Raw genomic sequence first — 19,988 nt, forward strand, 5'->3', positions numbered from 1 at the left:
TTAACATAATAGCTCCACGACACATCGTGCGATGAAAAATGACACAGACACCAGCTGAAGACATAAAATTTGAACTTATATAATTTATATCTAAATTTATTTTTATACTTGATGGAAGGATTTATAGAGGAGTAGGCATTACATTTGTATCGATTAAAAGGATTTCTCATCATAATTTATATCTAAATTTATGTTGGTCAGATACGCTGGGCTCGAATCAGAGTAAAAAATATTTTTTATTCATGTTATCCTGATCGTCGGAGCTTGCAAGTCATTTTAACTGGCACCCGCACAAGCGGATCAGAAAGCCAATTGGTTTGGATTCCAGTGCCCGCACGCTTCCCTGCAATTTCCTTTCTTACATTTCCACTGTCTTTTTCCCTTTCACCCTCTCTCTCTCTCTCTCTCTCTCTCTCTCTCTCTCTGTGCATGACGCAGCCCTGCCTTTAAATGACCTCCTTCCCTCGGCCTCCATTTTCTCCTCCCCTCCCCCATCCATTCCATCCGAGCGGGGCAGGAAGCGACACCCCCCCCCAACACCAACGTGGTCGATTCCGCTCTCCTCGTCCTCTTTCCTCTTCTCCGGTCCCTTCAAGGCTTGGGCGCTGTGGGCGTCGCCCAGGGCTTGAATTCCCCAAGATTCTCGCATCTCGGCCTGCATTTGGTCTTCGGCCCTTCCCGCCCATGGCGGTTGGAGTAGAGTTCCGTCAATGCCGGTGATTCCCTGACGGATTTTCCCCGCGCACGGGGAATCCGAGGATCTTCCCCTTTGAATCGCCGCTAGAGTCGTCAGAAGGCTGGTTTTAGGGTTCGCGACGGTCTCGGACGCCGGCGAAGATGTCTCGGCAGGCGGCCACCACTCATTACCACAAATCCAAGACCCTCGACAATAAATATGTCGGTGCCCTCATCTCTTTCAGGGAAAATCGTGCTTGTTCTCTTCTCAAGCTTATCCTTCTGTTCGCATTTTGGTCGGAGTTCAGATGCTTGGCGATGAGATTGGGAAGGGGGCGTACGGACGGGTCTATAAGGGCCTGGACCTGGAGAATGGAGACTTTGTGGCGATTAAGCAGGTCTCGTTGGAGAATATCCCACAAGAAGATCTCAGTATCATTATGGTGTGTTCTCTTTTCCTGTATGTGAATTTGTTGATTGCTCATGTCCTATTTTGAGTGGCTTTACCAACTTTACTATTATAAATTCAGCGTCCAAAGTTTTGCTTCTAAAGGGTGCCTACTTGCATGGTTTGACTGTTGGATCCTTTATATATTTCATGATTAACTCAATTGATTTTAGATAATTCTACTGCTACATCTTTGATAAACACAGAAATCACATAACAGCTTCGTTTAAGCTTCCATTCACTTGCATCCATTTGATTGTCATGTAAAGTTGTTTTTATACATTGATCCAACTACACATTCCCAAGCAGTTCGCCTGGTAACAGGTCCATGGTGATGGTTAATGGTATCTTACGGTGATAGGTCATAAAGGTTTTTCTCCTCGATTGCATGGTGTTTGAAACTTATAGATGAGAGTAGAACATGCTTGGAGTGATAAAGTCTAGAATTCTGTTATGATTAGCTTTTACTTGTTTGAAGCCAAAATGTAACTGCATAGTCACAACATTAGGAACATAAGCAAAAATAAGAGATTTGATGCATGTGCGGAGCTTGAGCTTGTATGATGATGGAGGTGGTAGTAACAGCGTTGGATTACCTCTGACTGATTTTATTTTTCTCTATTTTATTTACTTCTGTCTTGCTTCCTATTTGTTTAATTCTAATGTTCCATCCCTTTTTCTCTGATATTACATTATCACTCTTCTTCCTCCTAGTCCTTCTTTCTTTTTCATTGGCTCTCTTTTATCTTTGTTTTTAAATTTTCATTGTAACATAATTAATCTTCTTAAGGTGAATCTAAGGATGATTTTGGGAAATTTTAATTCCCAAAGATATATGTAGTAAGTAGAAGATGAAAGGGTTTGAACAAGCTATTACTGAAAATTAACATTGATTTTTAATATATATATATATATATATATATATATATATATATATATATATATATATATATATATATATATATATATATATATATATATATAAACTTGAATTTTTCATAAAAGGCAAATTAATATTATTTTAGTCCTTATTTTAGTGAAAGAAAATGCACTGAAACATTAGTAGAAGTCCATGTTTTTAGAGCCATATAAGTTACACCAAAAGTCGATTCTGGAACACGTATAATTTCTGTAATCAAACCTATGGCTTAAGTCAGAATAAAAGACTGCTTTTCTGAAACATTAATAGACTTTCACGTCTTTAAAGCCATATAATCTATAAAAGTTTACTTGTCAGTTTTGTTTTCTTAGTGAAAGAAAATAAACTGAAAACTCAATAGAAATCCATGTTTTTAAAGACCTAAGCTACACCAAAAGCAAGGTTAAATGTAACTTGTGTAATTAAACCTATAGCGATCTGATTTGATGCTTTCACACGACAAATGTTTTTGAAATCTTAGGATTTCACTGAATTGTATGGCCAATTTTATTTCCATGAATTGATGTTAACGTCCTGTTCTTTCTGTTTGTTAGTGTCTAACTTCTACATACGTGCATTTTATATATACATTTGTTGTTTTGAGCTTTATTGAACAACACAGATTGCTAATAGGGGAAGTCCCTAGAACTTGGATTTCATCATCAAGATCTTTGATCATTTAATTATCATGTTATAGTTTTTTTGGTCTAATAAAATTAAATGACTTTTGCATCATGCATGCAGACATGTACTATTTCGCTTGACCACCCACTGTCTATCTTTTGTTTTGAACGCAATTAGTCGAGCTGCATGGATGTTAGTCTAGGGGTTCAAGTACTTTGGTGATGAAAGCTTCTGTAGTGGTTGATCTTGTAGGCTTTGGATCCATTTGTGCAGACAAGCCTGCAAAAGATTTTTTTTTCCAAAACAAAATGCAAAAGATTAATTGAGTAAGTGACAATTTTAAGTGTTTTAAACTAGGAAATGATCCATAACTCTGGAATGATATTGGTGTTTCATGCAGAAACATGGATGCAAAAGCTAATAAGCTAGCAAGTTATAGTGATCTCCACTTTTCTAATACCTAGAGCCACCCAAGAAGTCATGAAGCGAGTGTTTGAGAAAAATGGGAACAAGAACTATTTCTGCCAATCTATTCTCATTTATTTTTCGCTTTGTAGGTTTATACAAATAGCGCTGGCATTACATGGGATATGGTTGTTCTTGGGAGCATCCTTAGCTTGCACTGTGCTAATTGAGTTTTGAGATATGGTTGTTATGTGAATTTAGATTCCTTTGTTATAAATCCATCAAATTACATTATGCTAACAGGCCATTTATTGTCTCATCTTTGGTTGAAATTTTTAATTAATAAATCTTGAGGGAAGTTGCAATTTGAATTTATATCATCAAATGAACTGCTAAAAGTACACATGTGATTTGTAATGCACTGCCAGATAAAAACAAGGCTGGTATTGTATCAGTTCGTCAAACATTGAACTAGTGGAAATTAAGGTCATTTGCATGGATTTCCCTGTAGGACTCAAATAAGCATCTCATTTTTGCATGATAGCTACATGTTTTGAATCATTAGTTCATACAGGAGATTGAAGTTTTACCCATAAGGGTCTTTATTATTTAATTTTCATGAAGAGCATGGGTTATGTAGCACTTGTGGTCTTTAGTCAAGGTAAATACTATTTCCCCTTGAATTAGATGCCTTGTATTGCTTTAGGCCTTGAGTGCCCATGTAAAGTTCAATAGAATGGAAATTTTGGGGGAAACTCATCATTAAGGCAGTGCTAGAATAAACAACAAGAAGTTCAGGTTGGCTAAAGGCATTTCATCTACAAATATCAACATACCAAATCTGCATAGGATCACATTTACTTTATGTAGGTAATATCAGTTGAATGCGATCCTTTGAAATTTACTGATGAGGATCATAGAAACTATTTTACTTATTTTCACATCTAATCTTTTCATATGCATTCCAAGGTCAGCCTTCAAAAAAGGCTTGGCATTTCCTTAAAATGTCCAACCTATTGGCATGCTTATATAATAAACTTTGATAGGACTGTCTTTATGGTTCCATTTTTATCAAGTATTATGCTTTTATCTTTATAGAGATATGATAATGAAGATGGTATACCAGTTCATATTTGTTGCCATGCATCTTCTGTGAAACTTTTGCAACATTATGCAACTCCTAGTACTTGGTCAAATTCGTATGGTAGTTTAGTGAACAAGGCATGGTCACTTTTGTATCTAGATGGGTTTATTCTTCATTTATTTTATGGGAGTCAAACCAAGTTAGGGCTGAATTCTTTGGTGAAGAGGGCAAGCATACTGCTTCTACCCCCTCAACACCAAATAGAAGACCATACCTTAATTAGTGGATATATTAGAATTAAGGCTGTCTTTTGGTACTGATTGTTCTAAATATCTGTTTGCTTTCTTTCTCTATGTTGCCTGAACTTTGGGTTTGGACTTGTTGGCATGTTGAACCTGACCTCAAGATGACAATGGGAACTGCCTAAGCTTCACTATTGTGTATCCAAGCTAGACCCATCTTTTATCATAATGATGAAGTTTGGTCCTCACATCCTACAGAAAGTTGACATGCTAGTCTTGAAACCTATAAAAGACATGTCGTTAATTGCTGCACTTGTTATGTTTGACTAGTTTCCCATAATGATGAGTTCAGTAAATTGCTAAATTTGTGTCCTTGTGGTTACAAGTAATAGTGTGTGAATCTTATATATAATGATGCACATAATATAAGTGATTTGTCATATCATATACCCTACTTGTAAGATTTTATTGTGTATGTCCGTGTCTTTTGGTATGTTCATGCTTTGCATAGCATGTAGAGGGACGACCGAAGGTTAATAGTCCCATTTTAGTTGGGTTGATGGCCGCTTTAGGCTTGTAAATAAAGGTTGTGTCATGTGGACACTTGTGAGAGATTTCGATCTATAATGGACCATTTTGACCCTTTGTTGTGCAACTGTTCAGAACTTGTAAAGTCTGTTTGTAATTTGCATTGTCTATGAAGTGTTTTCGGAAATGTTTGCTTGTGGATGGATCCCAAGTGAGGCGTTTTCTCTAATCCGTTTTCTCTTTTTTGGGTCCTAAGAGACCATGGGAGGCTTCGGGGAGGTTGACCTTTGCGGACGGATACGCAAAGGTGCCGCACGACTTAGGTGAAATCAGCTAAGTCCGTGACAGAATGCCGTAGATGAGGAGAAGAGGAGGAGGCGATGTTGTTGAGGCTACGTACGCCTTTTTTAAAATATTTTTTATATTATTTTTATATTTTTATATATTATTTATATATTTTTTTTATAAAAATATATATTTTTGTATTATATATATAGGCATATCGCTCGGTATGCCATATCGTACCGTACCAAGCAAAGCTCGATACACCGGTATGGTATGAAATTTTGAACCTTACATAAAACTATGTACTTGTGTATCAACACATGGTATGTCGGTACATATTGGTGTTTCAAAGAGGAAGGAGAAGAAGAAGGGACGATGGAGGAAGAGGAGGGGCAAGGAGGAAGGAAAAGGATAGAAGAAGAGGAGGTGGTAGAGGAAGAAGCACAACGAGGAATAGGAAGGAGAAAGAGAAGGGAAGAAGAGGAGGTGGTAAAGGAAGAGGAAGAGGGAAAGGAGGAGGAAGTGTAAATTGTTGATGCTATACGCTGAGCGACATGGTAGTTGGAGGCAAAACACTCGCTTTTAGGTGAAGAGGGCTCACAAATGCATGCCATAAAAGCATTAACTAAAAAGGTCATAGTAGACCCATTTGAGTGGGCTGGAATGGATCGTCTGAAATGGGGGTCATCCATGTATGGAATCATGCCCGAACTGCAACATATTGCTTGTTTCATATCGATCAGGCAAAATAGTGGTCCTTGATGCTAATAGTCTAATACTGTACGGGTTGTGGATATCTTAATATTTTGTAGCTATTGTTTTATGGGCTACTTATCTCCTTAGCAAACATCAGAATATGGATAGTGAAATTTTAGTAGTAGTATGAGCTAGGAGGAATAGATTTATACACAGTAGTGTAGTCAAAAGCCTTAGGCCTTTAAAGGCGCTAAGGTACCAAAATGCTCGAGGCATTAGGTGCTTGGCCGAGTAAAGTGAGACGCTCCGAAATATTAAAGTTTTAAAAATATATCATGATCGATAAATATATCATTAAAATAAAATAAAACATCAAATTATATTATTTTAAGGTATCAAATTACATTGTCTATATTCAATAACATAAATAGCAAAACTAAACAAGATTAGTAAGCATATTGCCACATGATCATCCATCACTGATCACATCCAATAATTGTAGCATGAGTTTACCCTCTCCACTGATTGATTCCTCAATTTAAGATTCTTTGGGACAATGCACTTTAGATATTTGCTTGTATGGGTTTGCATGTATGCATTCTCTCCACTTAAATCTTTGGCCTTATGCAAAAGGGAGAATGTACAATTCATGACTATGTTATCTCAAACACTTGAGAGAGATACAATTCAAGACTAATGCGATGGTCTTGTTTGTTCTCAATAATCCATGGAACTGCTACAAATGTGATGGATGACATTATCACCAGTGATTTAAAAAGCGCTAGGCGCCAAGGTCCAAAAACGCCCGAGGCGCTAGGCGCTCGCCCGAGCGAAGCGAGGCGCTAAAATATAAAAATATATAATATAATTAATAAATATAATTATTTAAAAATTTAAATAAAAATATGCTATTAAATTAAGAAAATCTAAGATACAAAATCACAATGTCACATTAACAAAAAGTTTCAAAATTCAAAACATTAACATTTTACATCAAAGTCATTCATCATAATCAATATTATCGTCATTTTCATACAAATCATCTTCATTGAATTCGTCTTCTTCCTCTTGTTCTTCGATTCCTTCCTCTTCATCAAGATATGTTTCATTCTCTATGTCTTCAACAATAGCAGGAGCCGAGCTTGATGCTTTTGCACTCATTTTTCTCTTTGACATCTGTCTTGTATATGTTTGTAATTCTCCAGCACCTGAAGCTCTTGCCACATCTCCCCACGTCAATCTATCATCTTCAAATACAAGCTCGTCTTTAGCATCTTGCAAGTTAGCACCCATTTCTCCTACTAACCACTCATTTGAATCATCAATATCTTGCAATGAGATTGAATCAAATCTATTTTTCAAATCATGACGAGTCTTCAAAGCTTGATTATACTTTATGTAAACAAGATCGTGCAATCGTTGATGTTCTAACCGATTTCTTCTCTTCGAGTGAATCTATCATGTCATATAATTTAAAAATATATTAATACATATATCTAAATAAATAAATAAATTAAAATAAAAATATTTAGTAATACTTACATGCTCAAAGACACTCCAGTTTCGCTCACAACCCGAAGCACTACATGTCAAACTAAGTACTTTGACAGCAAATTTCTGTAAGTTCGGGGTGGAATTTCCAAATAGACTCCACCATTCAGCTGCAAAATTTATGTTATTATTAGCAATAACATAGTAACATAATATATATGAAATTAATTATATCAAATTATTAATACCTGGAGAGGTAGTTGTCCTGGATCGAACGACAATTGGAATTCCAAAAAGACCTTCAGCATTTTTATATAAAGATAATTCATGAATAATCTTATCTTGAACCTCAATGCTGGGAACTAATCTTGCAACACACTGATATAACCCACCCAAAACTTCTGCATCAAATCCAACAGATTTAATCTTATAAAAGAATTCAGGGTTCAAATAATATCCTGCTGCATGTAAGGGACGATGAAGTTGACAATTCCATCTTTCGTCAATGATTGTAAAAATTTTCTCATATTTTTCTTCATTTTCATTAAAAGATCTTTTAATCGTTTCCTTTGCTCTATCCATAGCCTCATAAATATATCCCATTGCAGGCTTATTTTCATTATCCACCAATCGAAGGACTCGAACAAGAGGGCCCATTACCTTTAATATATAAACTACATGATTCCAAAAGGATGGCATTAAGATGATATCAGCAGCCCTCTTGCCTTTTGCTTCTTTTGCCCATTTGCTTGTCACCCATTTCTCAGAGGTAAACATATTTCTCAGAGTATGTTTTTGACGATGCACGCTCTGTAATGTCAAGAATGAAGTAGCAAATCGGGTAACACCATGTCTCACTAATTCTTTATTCCCTGTAAATTCTCTCATCATATTCAAAGCTCCAATGTGATTATAAAGAAATCCAACAACAAAAATTGCCCTTTCTAAGGTTTTCTTGATTTCTAAGATCTTTCCAATATCTTCCAACATTAAATCAATACAATGTGCTGCACATGGAGTCCAATACAAGTGTTGTCTTTTTGATTCAAGCAATTTACCTAAGACAAAGGATAACAAAAATGATAAGACTTAAGAGTTTAACACACTTAATTGAAGATAAAATAATTAACAAAATCAAAAGATGAATATTACCAGCTAAAACATAGTTGCTTCCATTGTCGGTTATGATTTGAACGATATTTTGTTCTCCAATTTCTTCCACGAAGTTGTCAAGTAAATCATATATCTTGTCTCCAGATTTTACAAAAGATGAAGCATCTATTGACTTCACAAACATAGTCCCTAAAGAACAATTAACCATAAAATTAATTATACTCCTGCGCCTCCTGTCAGTCCAAACATCTGACATAATAGAGCAACCATGTGTTGCCCATGATTCTTTATGACCCTTTAGTAAGTCATTTGTATAATTCAACTTTTTTTGCAGCAATGGAACTCGCATCTCATAATAACTTGGAGGTTTTAATCCTGCACCATATCTTCCAATAGCTTCAATCATATCCTTAAAACTGTCTAAACGAGTTGTACTAAGGGGAAGACCAGCCTGATAGAAGAAGCGAGCAATGTGCTGAATTGTTCTTCCTCTTATTTCTTTATCACAAGCATCACTTATATTTGTTTGTCTCAATTTTGAGCCTCCTGCTTGCCCTTGTTGTTTCTGGGATCCTTGAAGCATATATAGATCCATCGGTCTTTTTCTACCTTTTTTAGTACTCATAACTTCTTTTCCCTTTTTGTCGTATGCTCTTTTTTCACTTGGGTTAATACTCGTAGAATAATCTTCTTCTTCATCTCTGATATGTTCAACATTGTCTTCTGGTAAATTCCCATAAGATTCATTCTTTTGTGTCTTCTTTTCATTCATATAATTCAGCAACTCTTCTTTTACCTCAGGTGGACATTTTTTGCAAGCTGCTGCATTCTTGAAATTTCCTACTAGATGTTGTTTTGCGCGAAAAATACCACCTCTGGTAGTCTTATCGCAGAATATGCAAGTCACTGCATTAGGATCTTTCGGATCCTTCAAATAATTATACTTCCACGCAGGATCTTTTTTTGATACCATTGGAGACTCTATTGAGTTGCTTTCTGCACTTGCCATTTATGTTGAAACCTAACAATAATTTCAAATAAATAAAAATTAATAACATTAAAATCAAAATAATATATTATTAATCTATTAACAGAAAATTAATCATTTTAAAATTCAAATAAACTTAATATTAAGAGTATACTTAGCCTGATGAAGAAAGGAGGAAGCAGCAGCGAGCGGCAGCAGCAGCGGCGGCGGCGGCAGTAGCGGCGAGCGGCGGCAGCAGCGGCGGCAACAGCAGCGGCGGGCGGCGGCAGCGGCAGCAGCAGCAGCAGCGGCGAGCGGCAGCAGCAGCAGCAGCGGCGAGCGGCGGCAGCGGGAAAGGGAAAGGGAGAGGAAGGCGCGAGCAGCGGGAGGCCTCGAGGGAGGCGCGAGCAGCGGGAAGGCTTGCGGGAGGGCTCACAGGAGGCGAGAGGGCTCGCGGGAGGCGCGAGCAGCGGAAGGGCTCGCAGGAGACGCGAGCAGCGAGAGGGCTCGCGAGAGGCGCGAGCAGCGGGAAGGCTCGCGGGAGGCGCGAGCAGCGACACCGGCGAGCAGCGGCAGCGGGAGCAGCGGCAGCGAGCGACGAGATCGCGATCGGGATCGGGATCGGGATCGAGAGCGGCAGCGGCAGCAGGTTAGTGTTGGGTTAGGGTTAGGGTTAGGGTTGGGGTTATATCGGTTTAGTTGGTTCGATTGAACCAACTAATAACCGAACCAGGACCGAACCAGACCTAAAATTCTGGTTCGGTCGCCTTGGTTTACCCAGGCGCTCGCCCGAAGCGCCCAGCGCCTGGGCTCGGGCGAGCTCCCAGGCGGCGCCTGTTTGAAGCGCGCCGCCTGGGACATTAGCGAGGCGCTCGGGCCTCGCCTCGCCTCGCCCGAGCGCCTAGGCGAGCGCCCGAGCGCCTTTTGCAATCACTGATTATCACCATCACTTCTTCCCTCTCTCTACTTTGGTCGAGGAGAGCAACATAAGGTACCAACCCTTGGTGTCACTTAACATCTCATGGTTCAATTGTTTCTTGAGCTAAGAGAGAAAGAAAGAAGTTGTCAGGGGCTACAATGGAGAAGGAAAGGAGGTTGCAACAAAGTAGGAGCAGGGAGACGAGTGTTGTTGGGGGTTGTGGTGGAGGAGCTGACTACAGAGGAGGAAGAGGGATGTTGTCGGGAGCTATGGTGGAGGAGGAAACTATGGTAGAGTAAGATGGAGACGGGTGCTATTGGGGGTTGCGACTAAGGAGTAAGAGGGAGAGGTGTGTTATCGAGGGTTGTAGAGGAGGAGGGGGGGGAGGTCAGCTATAGTGAAGTAGGAGGGAGAGGGGTGTGGCGAAAGAGGCAGTGACGAAGAAGGGAGAGGGGTGCTACAGAGGAGGAGGTGGCTACACTCGAGGAGAGAAAATGACAATGACAAAGGAGGAAGGAGAGAGATATCGAGAAAGAGTCCACTGTGATCTACTGGAGATCACACTTGCATGAAAGCCTCTCGCTGAAGGAAGATACCATCACCGTTCACAAAAGGAGAGGAAGACGTCGTCGTCATAATACTGTCATGGAGCAACACAGACAAGGTGTTTGACGCTAGTCCATGACAGTTTTTGATTCTTGTATCATGTTGTTTTCTTCGTGTTTTTGGTGTTTTCTTATAGACAACTTGTATGGGCAGAAAACACTATAGTCAGCCCCATTTTTGTTTCATGTTTTTATCATGTAAAGCTTGAAAATATTTCTGGTTGTGTGGTGTGCCCGAAGGGAAAATGGCCCAAAACTGCATCGTTCTCGCTTGCCATAGGCTGATTTCTAGCTAACAGCCTAGCAGCGCGAAACATTAGTCGTCTCAACACCTTGGAACCCCCAAGGTGGCATCGGGGTAGATGGGGGTTTGGGTAGGTGTATGATGGGTGATTTAACGTCTTTAGTGTGCCCGCTTTTTATTCGATGGGTGATTTAACGTCTTTTGTGTTGCTCGTTTAGCCCACTTTCGAGACCCTTACGAGCGTAATAAAAGTTGATTTCTTTGTGTTGCTATGGATCTGGTTATTTTGCCCTTTTTGTGCCCGACGATGGTAAATTACTTGCATGTTTGCCTTTTTAACCTTTTTTTCATTGTGCAAGTCCTTTGTGGACTGCACGAGGTTAAGGTCTAGGCTAACTCTTGCGAACGCATATCACTTGGGTGCCACATGCCTTAGGCAATCCTAACTAAAGATGTGATAGAGTAGTATCAGAGCAGGTAATTCAATCATCGAATTGCCATGCAGGGCAATGTGGCAAAACTAGTACTGTTGTACATAATAGGCAATAGCAATACGTGACCACTTGTGCGGAAATTAGCAAAGCCGCTCAAGTGGAACGTGGCATTTGTGGTGATGTTCCTATAGTGCAAGAGTTCTCTCACGCAGAAGAGGCAAGAATTGAAGGGTAGCCTGAACGATATAGAGACAACAAAGAAAGAGTCATCGAGTTGGAGTTGCTGCTCGACCTTGTTAATCGAAACTTGACGGATCTCTACAAAAGCGGGGAGCTTCTTGATATGGTAGAGTCCTTGCAAACAAGGTTGGAATCCTGACCAGATCAGCTGGAGGTCTAAATCAAAAGGTTATCAAATGACATGAGAGTCTGTGCAATACTTATAAGGGCAAGGGACTTGACGGCTTAAGTGTCGGTATTCATGCAAGTTACGTATGCGAGCGGAGGAATGTCTCGTAGCCATCTTTCATTGAGATTAAGGGCTCCCGAGCCACAAAGCTATGGGGTGCTCGAGATGCCAAGGAGTTAGAAAACTTTATCTTCGATTTGGAATAGTACTTCAGAGTGACCCAACCTGAATTAGAGGATGCCAAGGTGTCGTTAGTGATGATGTTTGTCTTCAGTGATGCAAAACTTTGGTGGTGCACACGGTAGGAAGAAATGCAATAAGGTCGTTGTAACATCGATAGTTGGCAAACCTTGAAGAAGGAACTGCGAACTCAGTTCATGCGAGAGAACATAAAGTTCGTTGCACGGCGGAAGTTGCAGCAACTTCGTCAGACCTCTACCATCCGGAACTATATGAAGTAGGTTTCTGTATTGATGCTAGATATCCAAGGCATGTCCGAGAAAGACAAACTTTTTTGCTTCCTCGATGGTCTGAAATTGTGGGCTCAATAGGAGTTGCATCGTTGAAATGTCCGTGAGCTAGCAGGTGCGCAATCGTTGAGGCGAAACGACTCATAGATTGCTCTGTAGAGACAACAAAGAAAAATTAGTTCGCATCGGAGAAGGGATCTTCGAAAGCTTGTAGATGGAAGGGCCTAAAGAAGAAAGGTTCTTCGATGGTATATAGATCCAGAGGGAATGTCCTGAAGTCTGACATATGCCTTTTGTGTGGTGGAAAGCATCTAATTGTTGGAATGCTTGCAACTAAAAGAGGTGCTTAATGCCCTTACGACTTTTTACCAACTAGAGGAGATAGGCAGAGCAAAGGCAAAATCCTTCGAGTTGAGCAGGTCGTGTTTGAGTAGTGATGAATCATCTTCAAGACCTCGCATGGGAGTTGTATGTTTGTTGAACACATTGCAAGGTGAAGTCTGGGAGATGCCGAAGTATAGGCCAAGGAAGAAGATCGACTCCTCAAGCTCGAGTTTGTCGGAGTCGAGTAGCGATGGAGGATCACTACAACGATCTCGTATTGAGGCGATGCAGTAGTTGAATGCACTACGAGGTCAAGTGGGGGAGCGATCTAAGGCAACGCCAAAAGACATGCAAAGGCACATGACAACCTGTTGATGTTCGTGGACATCAAGGTGAACGTGAAGGCAACTTGCACATTGGTGGTCACAGGAACCACACAACTTCATAACGAACCGAGAGGCAAAGTGACTCGGATTGAAGTTAGCAAAAAGTCCGAGTCGAATGAAGACAGTTAATTCGAAGGCGAAGCCTATCTCTGGATTGGCGAAGGGCAAGGATTTTAATTTCGAATGATACCACTTGTATCAGGCAGTACGTACCGGTCCGCTAGCAGACCGGTACGCGGATCGCCTACTACCGGACGATACCGTCGATTGGGGCTGTTTTCGCCCCATTATCGCCTGAAATCAATCAGTAACAATCGATTTCAACGTTGTCGCCCGCTACCAAGCGGTATTAATTGAGGGAGAAGGAATAAGAGGGAGAAGAAAAGGGAGAACCTGGAGATCCGACGTTGCTCTCACTCGACAATCCTGATTCGTCGCTGTGCTCCCTTATCGTACGCTGCAGATGAGATGTTGCCTCCTCCTCGTTTGAGGCGACGAGGCCTCGGCGTTGTCAGTGACTTCTCATCCGTGTGGGACGCGAGGAGAAGAAATGAGGCGACGTTGCCTCGATGGCGTCGCCCTTTTTTTATTTTTTAACTTTATTTTATTATTATATATATACTGAGCGGTATGCTCGTATCGTACCGTACCGAGTTGAGTTCGATACGCTGATACGGTACGAAATTACGAATCTTGGCGAAGGGAGTCGACATCGAATTTGGAGATTGAAGTGGGAGCACCAACGTCATGGCACTTCCCTTGGATGATTTCCAAGTCGTCCTTCGGGTGGAGTTTTTATAAGAGGCGAAAGCAGTACCTTTGTTGTTCTTTAACTCTATTTTTGATAGATGGTGACTCTCCATACATGGTGGCACGTTCGAAGAGATCTTCGAAAGACACATATATACTCTCAACTATGAAGTGATGAAAGAATCGAGGCGGGAAGACCTTACTCATCCCACAGCGATGCAATTGGAGTTAGAAGGCCTCAGCGTGGGGCAAGTGTCCATTAAGGTGAATGCACTTGAACTATATGTAAGTGTTCCAAGATCTCAATTACTAAAGCCCTTTCCACGAAAGCACAAGGTGGAATGGTAATTCGAACTCAGTGAAGGAGTCGACAATCCAATCGAGCTTGCACATTGGGCATCATTTTCAGAGTGGGTGAATCTTTGGGACCTCTCAAACTAGTTACTGGATGACCGATTAATCCATAGCTTATCTTCGCTTGTGGGTAACATGGTTCTTTCGAGGGGCAAGATCGGGCGAGCAATCATTAGTGCTAAGCAAACAACTGAAGAATCAAAGTTAACAAGAACCCTTCAACAATCTAATTGGCAAAAGATCAGGAGGGAAATGCTTCCTAAGTCACAAGGTGTACAGAAGTAGTTGATTAAGAGAGACAAGGCGTTGCAACGACTTCGAGTGCATGAGGGACTCAACTGCCCAAAACGAACTTGGTTGAGAAACCGTCGGATTGAAGGTCACAAAGATCAAGAGACGAGGCATGGTAACGTAGGGGCGGGTCCTCCAAGTGCTGACCAAACTTGTGCTCTGGGAGGGAGAGCACATTTCTAGCCGCAACTAGGGCATGGTTGATCCCAACGATGCAACCAAAGCTACCAAACAAGCACTCTACAAGGGTGAAACCTGGCTCAGGTTCAAGCAACACTTCTCGTACTCCAAAAGTGTGATGGTGAATAGTGGGCGAAGTCAAGTAATCAACTCGGAGCAAGGAGTACAACTCGAGGAAGCTGAGAAACAAGTTGCAATAGAGGATGATCAATCTTTGGTGGACAAGAAGGCTTCGACGAGGGCGTCAAAGGAATAAGTGTGGGAGAATGTCATGGAGCAACGTAGATAAGGTGTTTGACCCCTGTCCACGATTGTTTTTCGGTTCTTGTATCCTGTTGTTTTCTTTGTGTTTTTGGTGTTTTCTTGTAGATAGCTTATACAAGGTAGAAAACAATGTAGTCAGCCTCATTTTTGTTTGTTGTCGGTGTTTTTGTTTCATGTTTTAGTCATGCTTTTTTGGCTGTGCGGCGTTGCGGGAAGGGAAAATGGCCCAAAACTGCATTGTTTTCACATGCCACGGGTTGATTTGTGGTTGGCGGCCTAGCAGCATGAAACGTTAGCTGTCTCAACACCTTGGAATCCCCCATGTGGCAACGGGGCAGATGAGGCTTTGGGTAGGTGTTTGAGGGGTGTTGCAATGTCTTTAGTGTGCCCGCTTTCTGTTCAATGAAAGTGTAGGTGAACATTAGGCCTGCATCTACCTTCGGAACCCTTTTTGTGTGCACTTGTTCAGCTTGCTTTCGAGACCCTTTCGAGCCTAATAAAAGCTGGTTTCTTTGTGGTTCTTTGGATCTCAGTTATCTTGCCTTTTTCATGCATGACAGCGACAAATTACCTGAACGATCACCTTTCTACCCTCTCATTCGTTGTGCAGGTCCTTTATGGACTGCACAAGTTTAAGGTCTAGGCTGACCCTTGCGGACGCATATCGCTTGGGTGTCCTACACCTTAGGCAATCCCAGCTAAGGACGTGATAGTTCGTCGATGGAGAAGAATCACCACCACATAGTTCGTCCACTAGGTCTTCCAATAGGACAGTGGTTTGTGTCTGTGAGGGGAAGGGTGTGGAGGTGATCGAACCAAATCAATGATCGAGCCTGTTTAGATTATGCTCAACCTTGGTTCAATATGCCTTAGGCAGGCTCTTGGGTCGCCTGGCACCTGGACTGTGCTCGATTGAAAGCGCTTGCCTGGACTAATTATGAGGCACTCGGGCCTTGCCTCGCCTTGCTCGAGCACCCGATTTCACTGATACATAGTGTTGTGGCTGATGATTTGATACATATTGTTTACTAGCATTATATTGGATGGATGCTTTTGTCCTTGGAACTATATATAATTATGTTTTACCTTGGCTTTCAGTTTCAAAAGGTTACTTTAAGTTGTGAAGATAAATCAAATAGTCTTTTGTTCTGAAAACTTCTTTTACTTTCTTTCAAGATTATGTTAACTTCAGGTTTTGATTATTGTTTAATGATGTGCTGCTTTATGGCTTCAGTTGCATAATTAAGATACTAGTTTTGTGGTGTTTTCTGGACAATAATGTGAATTCCTTACAATATCACATGTTTGTAGTATCTAACTAAACATTCTAGATGCTTTACATGATTCTGTGTTTTATTATTCAACAACATTGTGTTGTCTTTTGAATCATTTATTGAATATGCTGCTTATTGCATGGGTATCATCTAATATTTTCTCTTTCCTTTCTTTTTCAAAATTTTCTGGGCTGCGTCACATTTCATGATTCAGCAAGAAATTGATCTGCTAAAGGTAACACTATATTTTCTTTTTTCTTTTGGTGATTTAAACATTCACTAGTTGTTAAGTCATGAGTTTTTAATGACTTCATAAATGGCTTTGTTTCTAGTTAATACTGTAAATCGGTTTTTTATTAAAATCATAACCATGGCCAGAAAGACATATCTAGCACATTAGATACAGGTCTTGGGAAATTCTTACTTCCAACCATTCCTTTAGACACGGGATGGTCCTGTTTTAAGATCTTCTAGTTCCTTCCTAACAGCTTCCACAAACCTTTGCTTGGTACTTCCCTTTTAAGCTTTACGTCATTCACTGTGAAATTTAGTTTATTTATGTTCTCCCGGGATGTGTGTTCCTATACCTCTGACTGATGTCATGTCACTTTTGCTCCAAATTGAGCATGTAATTGGCCATGGTTGTCACAGTCTGATTTATGTTTTTACCATGTTATCTGCTGGTTTACAACCACCCTTGGGTGAGATGTGTGCTGGACTGTCACTCCATACTGTGTAGTATGTAAGCTCAAACTCAATCCATGTTACAAGGACATGCACTTATTGGTCATGTTGTATCCGGTGGCACACACTAGCATAAAATTGCAGCCATCTATTTTTGTGGATCGGCATTTTTTCTTCATGGAGGATATTGGTGCATTTCTAATTATTTGCCAATATCTTAACAGACACTAATTGGAAAAAAAAGGCATAATGAGTATGTTATACATGCATGTCGATGACTATTTTAGATAATTAATTTGGAAAATATGAGCTTTCCAGCTTTTCTCAAATAATGTAGATACAAGTGATTTCTATTTAACTTAAGTCATTTTTCACATGCAGAATCTCAACCACAAAAACATTGTAAAATATCTTGGGTCCATCAAGACGAAGACTCATCTGCACATCATACTCGAGTAATTATTTATGAATCTCTTCTTTCATCCATCCTGTGTCAGTGGAGTAGAGTCTGTCTTTGTTGTTATCATTTACTTGGTGGACGGCATGTAGGTATGTGGAAAATGGCTCTCTTGCTAATATTATTAAACCCAACAAATTTGGACCATTCCCTGAATCTTTGGTTGCTGTTTACATTGCTCAGGTCTGTTTGAGATTTCTATTTCCCTTTCTTTTGCCTTACGAAAATGGTCCTGATATTGCATTTGTGTTTACTATAAGTAGGTACTGGAGGGTTTAGTCTATTTGCATGAACAAGGTGTAATTCATCGAGATATTAAAGGTGCAAATATCTTAACTACCAAGGAGGTAAATTTTAACATGGCTCTTCATTTTTATTGTATATCTAACTTCAAATTCCAGTACGGCTTGTTGTTGTTGTTGTAACTTTAATTTCCAACCAATATTTAGGTTTTGAAGCAACTTTGATATACTTTTTTGGAGGGTTCTATCTAGAAGATTATCCTTCATCACCTTTTCTTTTGGTTGTCTGTTGCCTCTTTTATGCCTTTTCCTTGTTGCCTTTTGTTTATATATTTATTGTAATATTTGATTAATTTTGAAAATATATCTCTATGAAGTGTAATGTAATTTTCATTTCAATATCAAAGCATTTCGACTGCAGGGATCTTTTTTAAACACATGCAAATATGCAAGCAGGCTTGCATAGCTTTTCTCTTTGGATAGTGAATGAATAAGTGATATAGATGGATCCCATTCTGTAACCACTACCAATCTTGTGTCTTATTGGTCATATTATCAACATTGTCATCATGGTCACCAAGTGTTGAATAATCATTTTATCGGTTGTCCATCATGCCTGACCCCACTTCACCTGCTTTTTGCTTCCCTTGAGTCATCCAACTTGTTCTTGGTAACCCATTTCATCTATTGTGACTGTTAACATGGAGCTATCCTGGTCTGTGTACCAGTAAGCTGTTGTACCAGACCAGGCCATACTGGCCAGTGCAAAACGTTGCTTTCAATTATAATTTTAGCCAGGCTACTTTTATTTGTGCCCAACATTTGCTGATTCATTTTCTGTGTTTTGGTCGATTGCAAGATATAAATTTTGGGAGAAGATTTTCCAAAATTTTCATGATTTAGTCATTGAACATATAAAAGGGAATGAGTAGGTTATGCATGAGTTTCACTCTTTTAATTCCTGAACCTGGCTAACTATGCTAGTTTGTGAACCCATCCCATCCATTTAAAAATTAATTTCAGTACCTGCACTTGTTATAAAATTTGATTATCAGCATACTAGCTAAAAATGAGGACAACATGAATGCTAAAAATGAGCTGTTGTCACACAATCACAAGTTGCAATTCTTGTTTTTATGCTAAACAAACAATGCATGAATTTGGGTGGGAGTATCCTACTGAAGGTTTTAAATATCAATTTGACACTGGTTCTGCTAATTTGTATAATATGGTACTGAGATTCCGAGCAATAAATTAACTTGTATCGCATGGAATCATGGAGAAAATAATAAAAAAGTTATATACCAAGCAGAATCAAGCTGTATGGCCTGTTATCGGTTCATGGTGGACCGGTAAATGCCAACTGAGATGTACTGGTCTGACTGGTTCAAGAAAGTATAAACCATAATCCAAATGTTTAAGTTCATATTACCAATATACGTTTAAAACTCACTTAATGGGTACCTTAATTTAGCTGAAACAGATCGACTAGGGACAGGTACAAGAAAAAAGAAAAAAATTGCTGCCATCTCTAGTTATGGTTGTGATGAAAAAAATGACAAGTATCTATATATTGGGTACTTGAAATGAGTGACCAGGATTTTCAATCATCTCCCTCCCAAGCATTGGTTAGCTAGCACTTTGATAAGACCCTAAAGTCTTATCGTAAAAAAGAAGAAGAGAAAGGGGATGATCACTTCGAGGGGATCGGCCCTCCTTGATCGCTTCGAGGGGATCGGCCTCCTAGGGTTTGTCAAAAGACAAAAATAGTATTTTTCATAGATTACTGAAAAGAAGCAGTTACATCCCTATTTATAGAGTTCCACCCAGAGTCCATCAGGACTTGAACTCTAATAATAAATAAATATTAGATAAACCTCTATTTGACTCTAATTGAATCAAACCGACTCAATAAACAAATGGACTAAACAAACTCAATAAACATTATTCAAAAGCTCAGAAAAAGGGTCCTAACAATTCCTCCCTCTTCAAATCAGCCTTGTCCTCAAGGCTGAGCAGCATCAATCTCGGGGAGCTTGTCTTTTAGCACTGCAGTCATAGGCTATCTGCAACGCATTATAACCCATTGATCAATTAAGTATTACCTCCACTTTTTGACAGTGTAAGCAATAGGTCGATCTTTCAGTGTAGTAATCGTTGCAAGAAATTCCTGGCCTTTGCTATCATAAGTTAAAATCCGTCCATCATCTTCGAATATATCACA

At 39.8% G+C, this 19,988-nt stretch overlaps 2 protein-coding genes across 5 annotated transcripts in view; one reads left to right on the forward strand and one right to left on the reverse strand.

Moving 5' to 3' along the window:
- Nucleotides 1–395: 395 nt before the first annotated feature.
- The window catches only part of LOC135641518 (MAP3K epsilon protein kinase 1-like), a 46,568-nt gene continuing 26,975 nt past the window's right edge, over nt 396–19,988 (forward strand). For 2 of the 4 annotated variants that reach the window (XM_065156901.1, XM_065156903.1), the window contains exons 1-6: nt 462–897; nt 984–1,118; nt 16,596–16,616; nt 17,447–17,520; nt 17,615–17,705; nt 17,786–17,869. In XM_065156901.1, coding sequence (XP_065012973.1) covers nt 838–897; nt 984–1,118; nt 16,596–16,616; nt 17,447–17,520; nt 17,615–17,705; nt 17,786–17,869 — 465 coding nt within the window. In that variant the 5' untranslated portion in view covers nt 462–837. Of the gene's footprint in view, nt 898–983; nt 1,119–16,595; nt 16,617–17,446; nt 17,521–17,614; nt 17,706–17,785; nt 17,870–19,988 lie in introns of all 4 variants that reach the window. The other 2 variants (XM_065156902.1, XM_065156904.1) reach the window with 2 other exon arrangements.
- LOC135640968 (uncharacterized) lies at nt 6,891–9,136 on the reverse strand. The gene is made up of 4 exons (XM_065155871.1): nt 8,550–9,136; nt 7,646–8,455; nt 7,449–7,567; nt 6,891–7,361 (listed from the first exon to the last, which is right to left on the reverse strand). Exons 1-4 carry the CDS (start codon nt 9,133–9,135, stop codon nt 6,906–6,908), a joined length of 1,971 nt encoding a protein of 656 aa, XP_065011943.1. The 5' UTR covers nt 9,136; the 3' UTR covers nt 6,891–6,905.

Source organism: Musa acuminata, chromosome BXJ3-6 (genome assembly GCF_036884655.1).
Source record: "Musa acuminata AAA Group cultivar baxijiao chromosome BXJ3-6, Cavendish_Baxijiao_AAA, whole genome shotgun sequence".
NCBI classification, from domain to species: domain Eukaryota; kingdom Viridiplantae; phylum Streptophyta; class Magnoliopsida; order Zingiberales; family Musaceae; genus Musa; species Musa acuminata.

Excerpts from the sequence above, each read along its gene's own strand:
- LOC135640968 (XM_065155871.1), bottom strand. The coding sequence starts at position 9,135 with ATGAGTACTAAAAAAGGTAGAAAAAGACCGATGGATCTATATATGCTT. Across the intron at positions 8,456-8,549 it reads AAGCAACTATGTTTTAGCTG|GTAAATTGCTTGAATCAAAA; the intron begins GTAATATTCATC and ends CCTTTGTCTTAG. Across the intron at positions 7,362-7,448 it reads ACTGGAGTGTCTTTGAGCAT|ATTCACTCGAAGAGAAGAAA; the intron begins GTAAGTATTACT and ends ATGACATGATAG.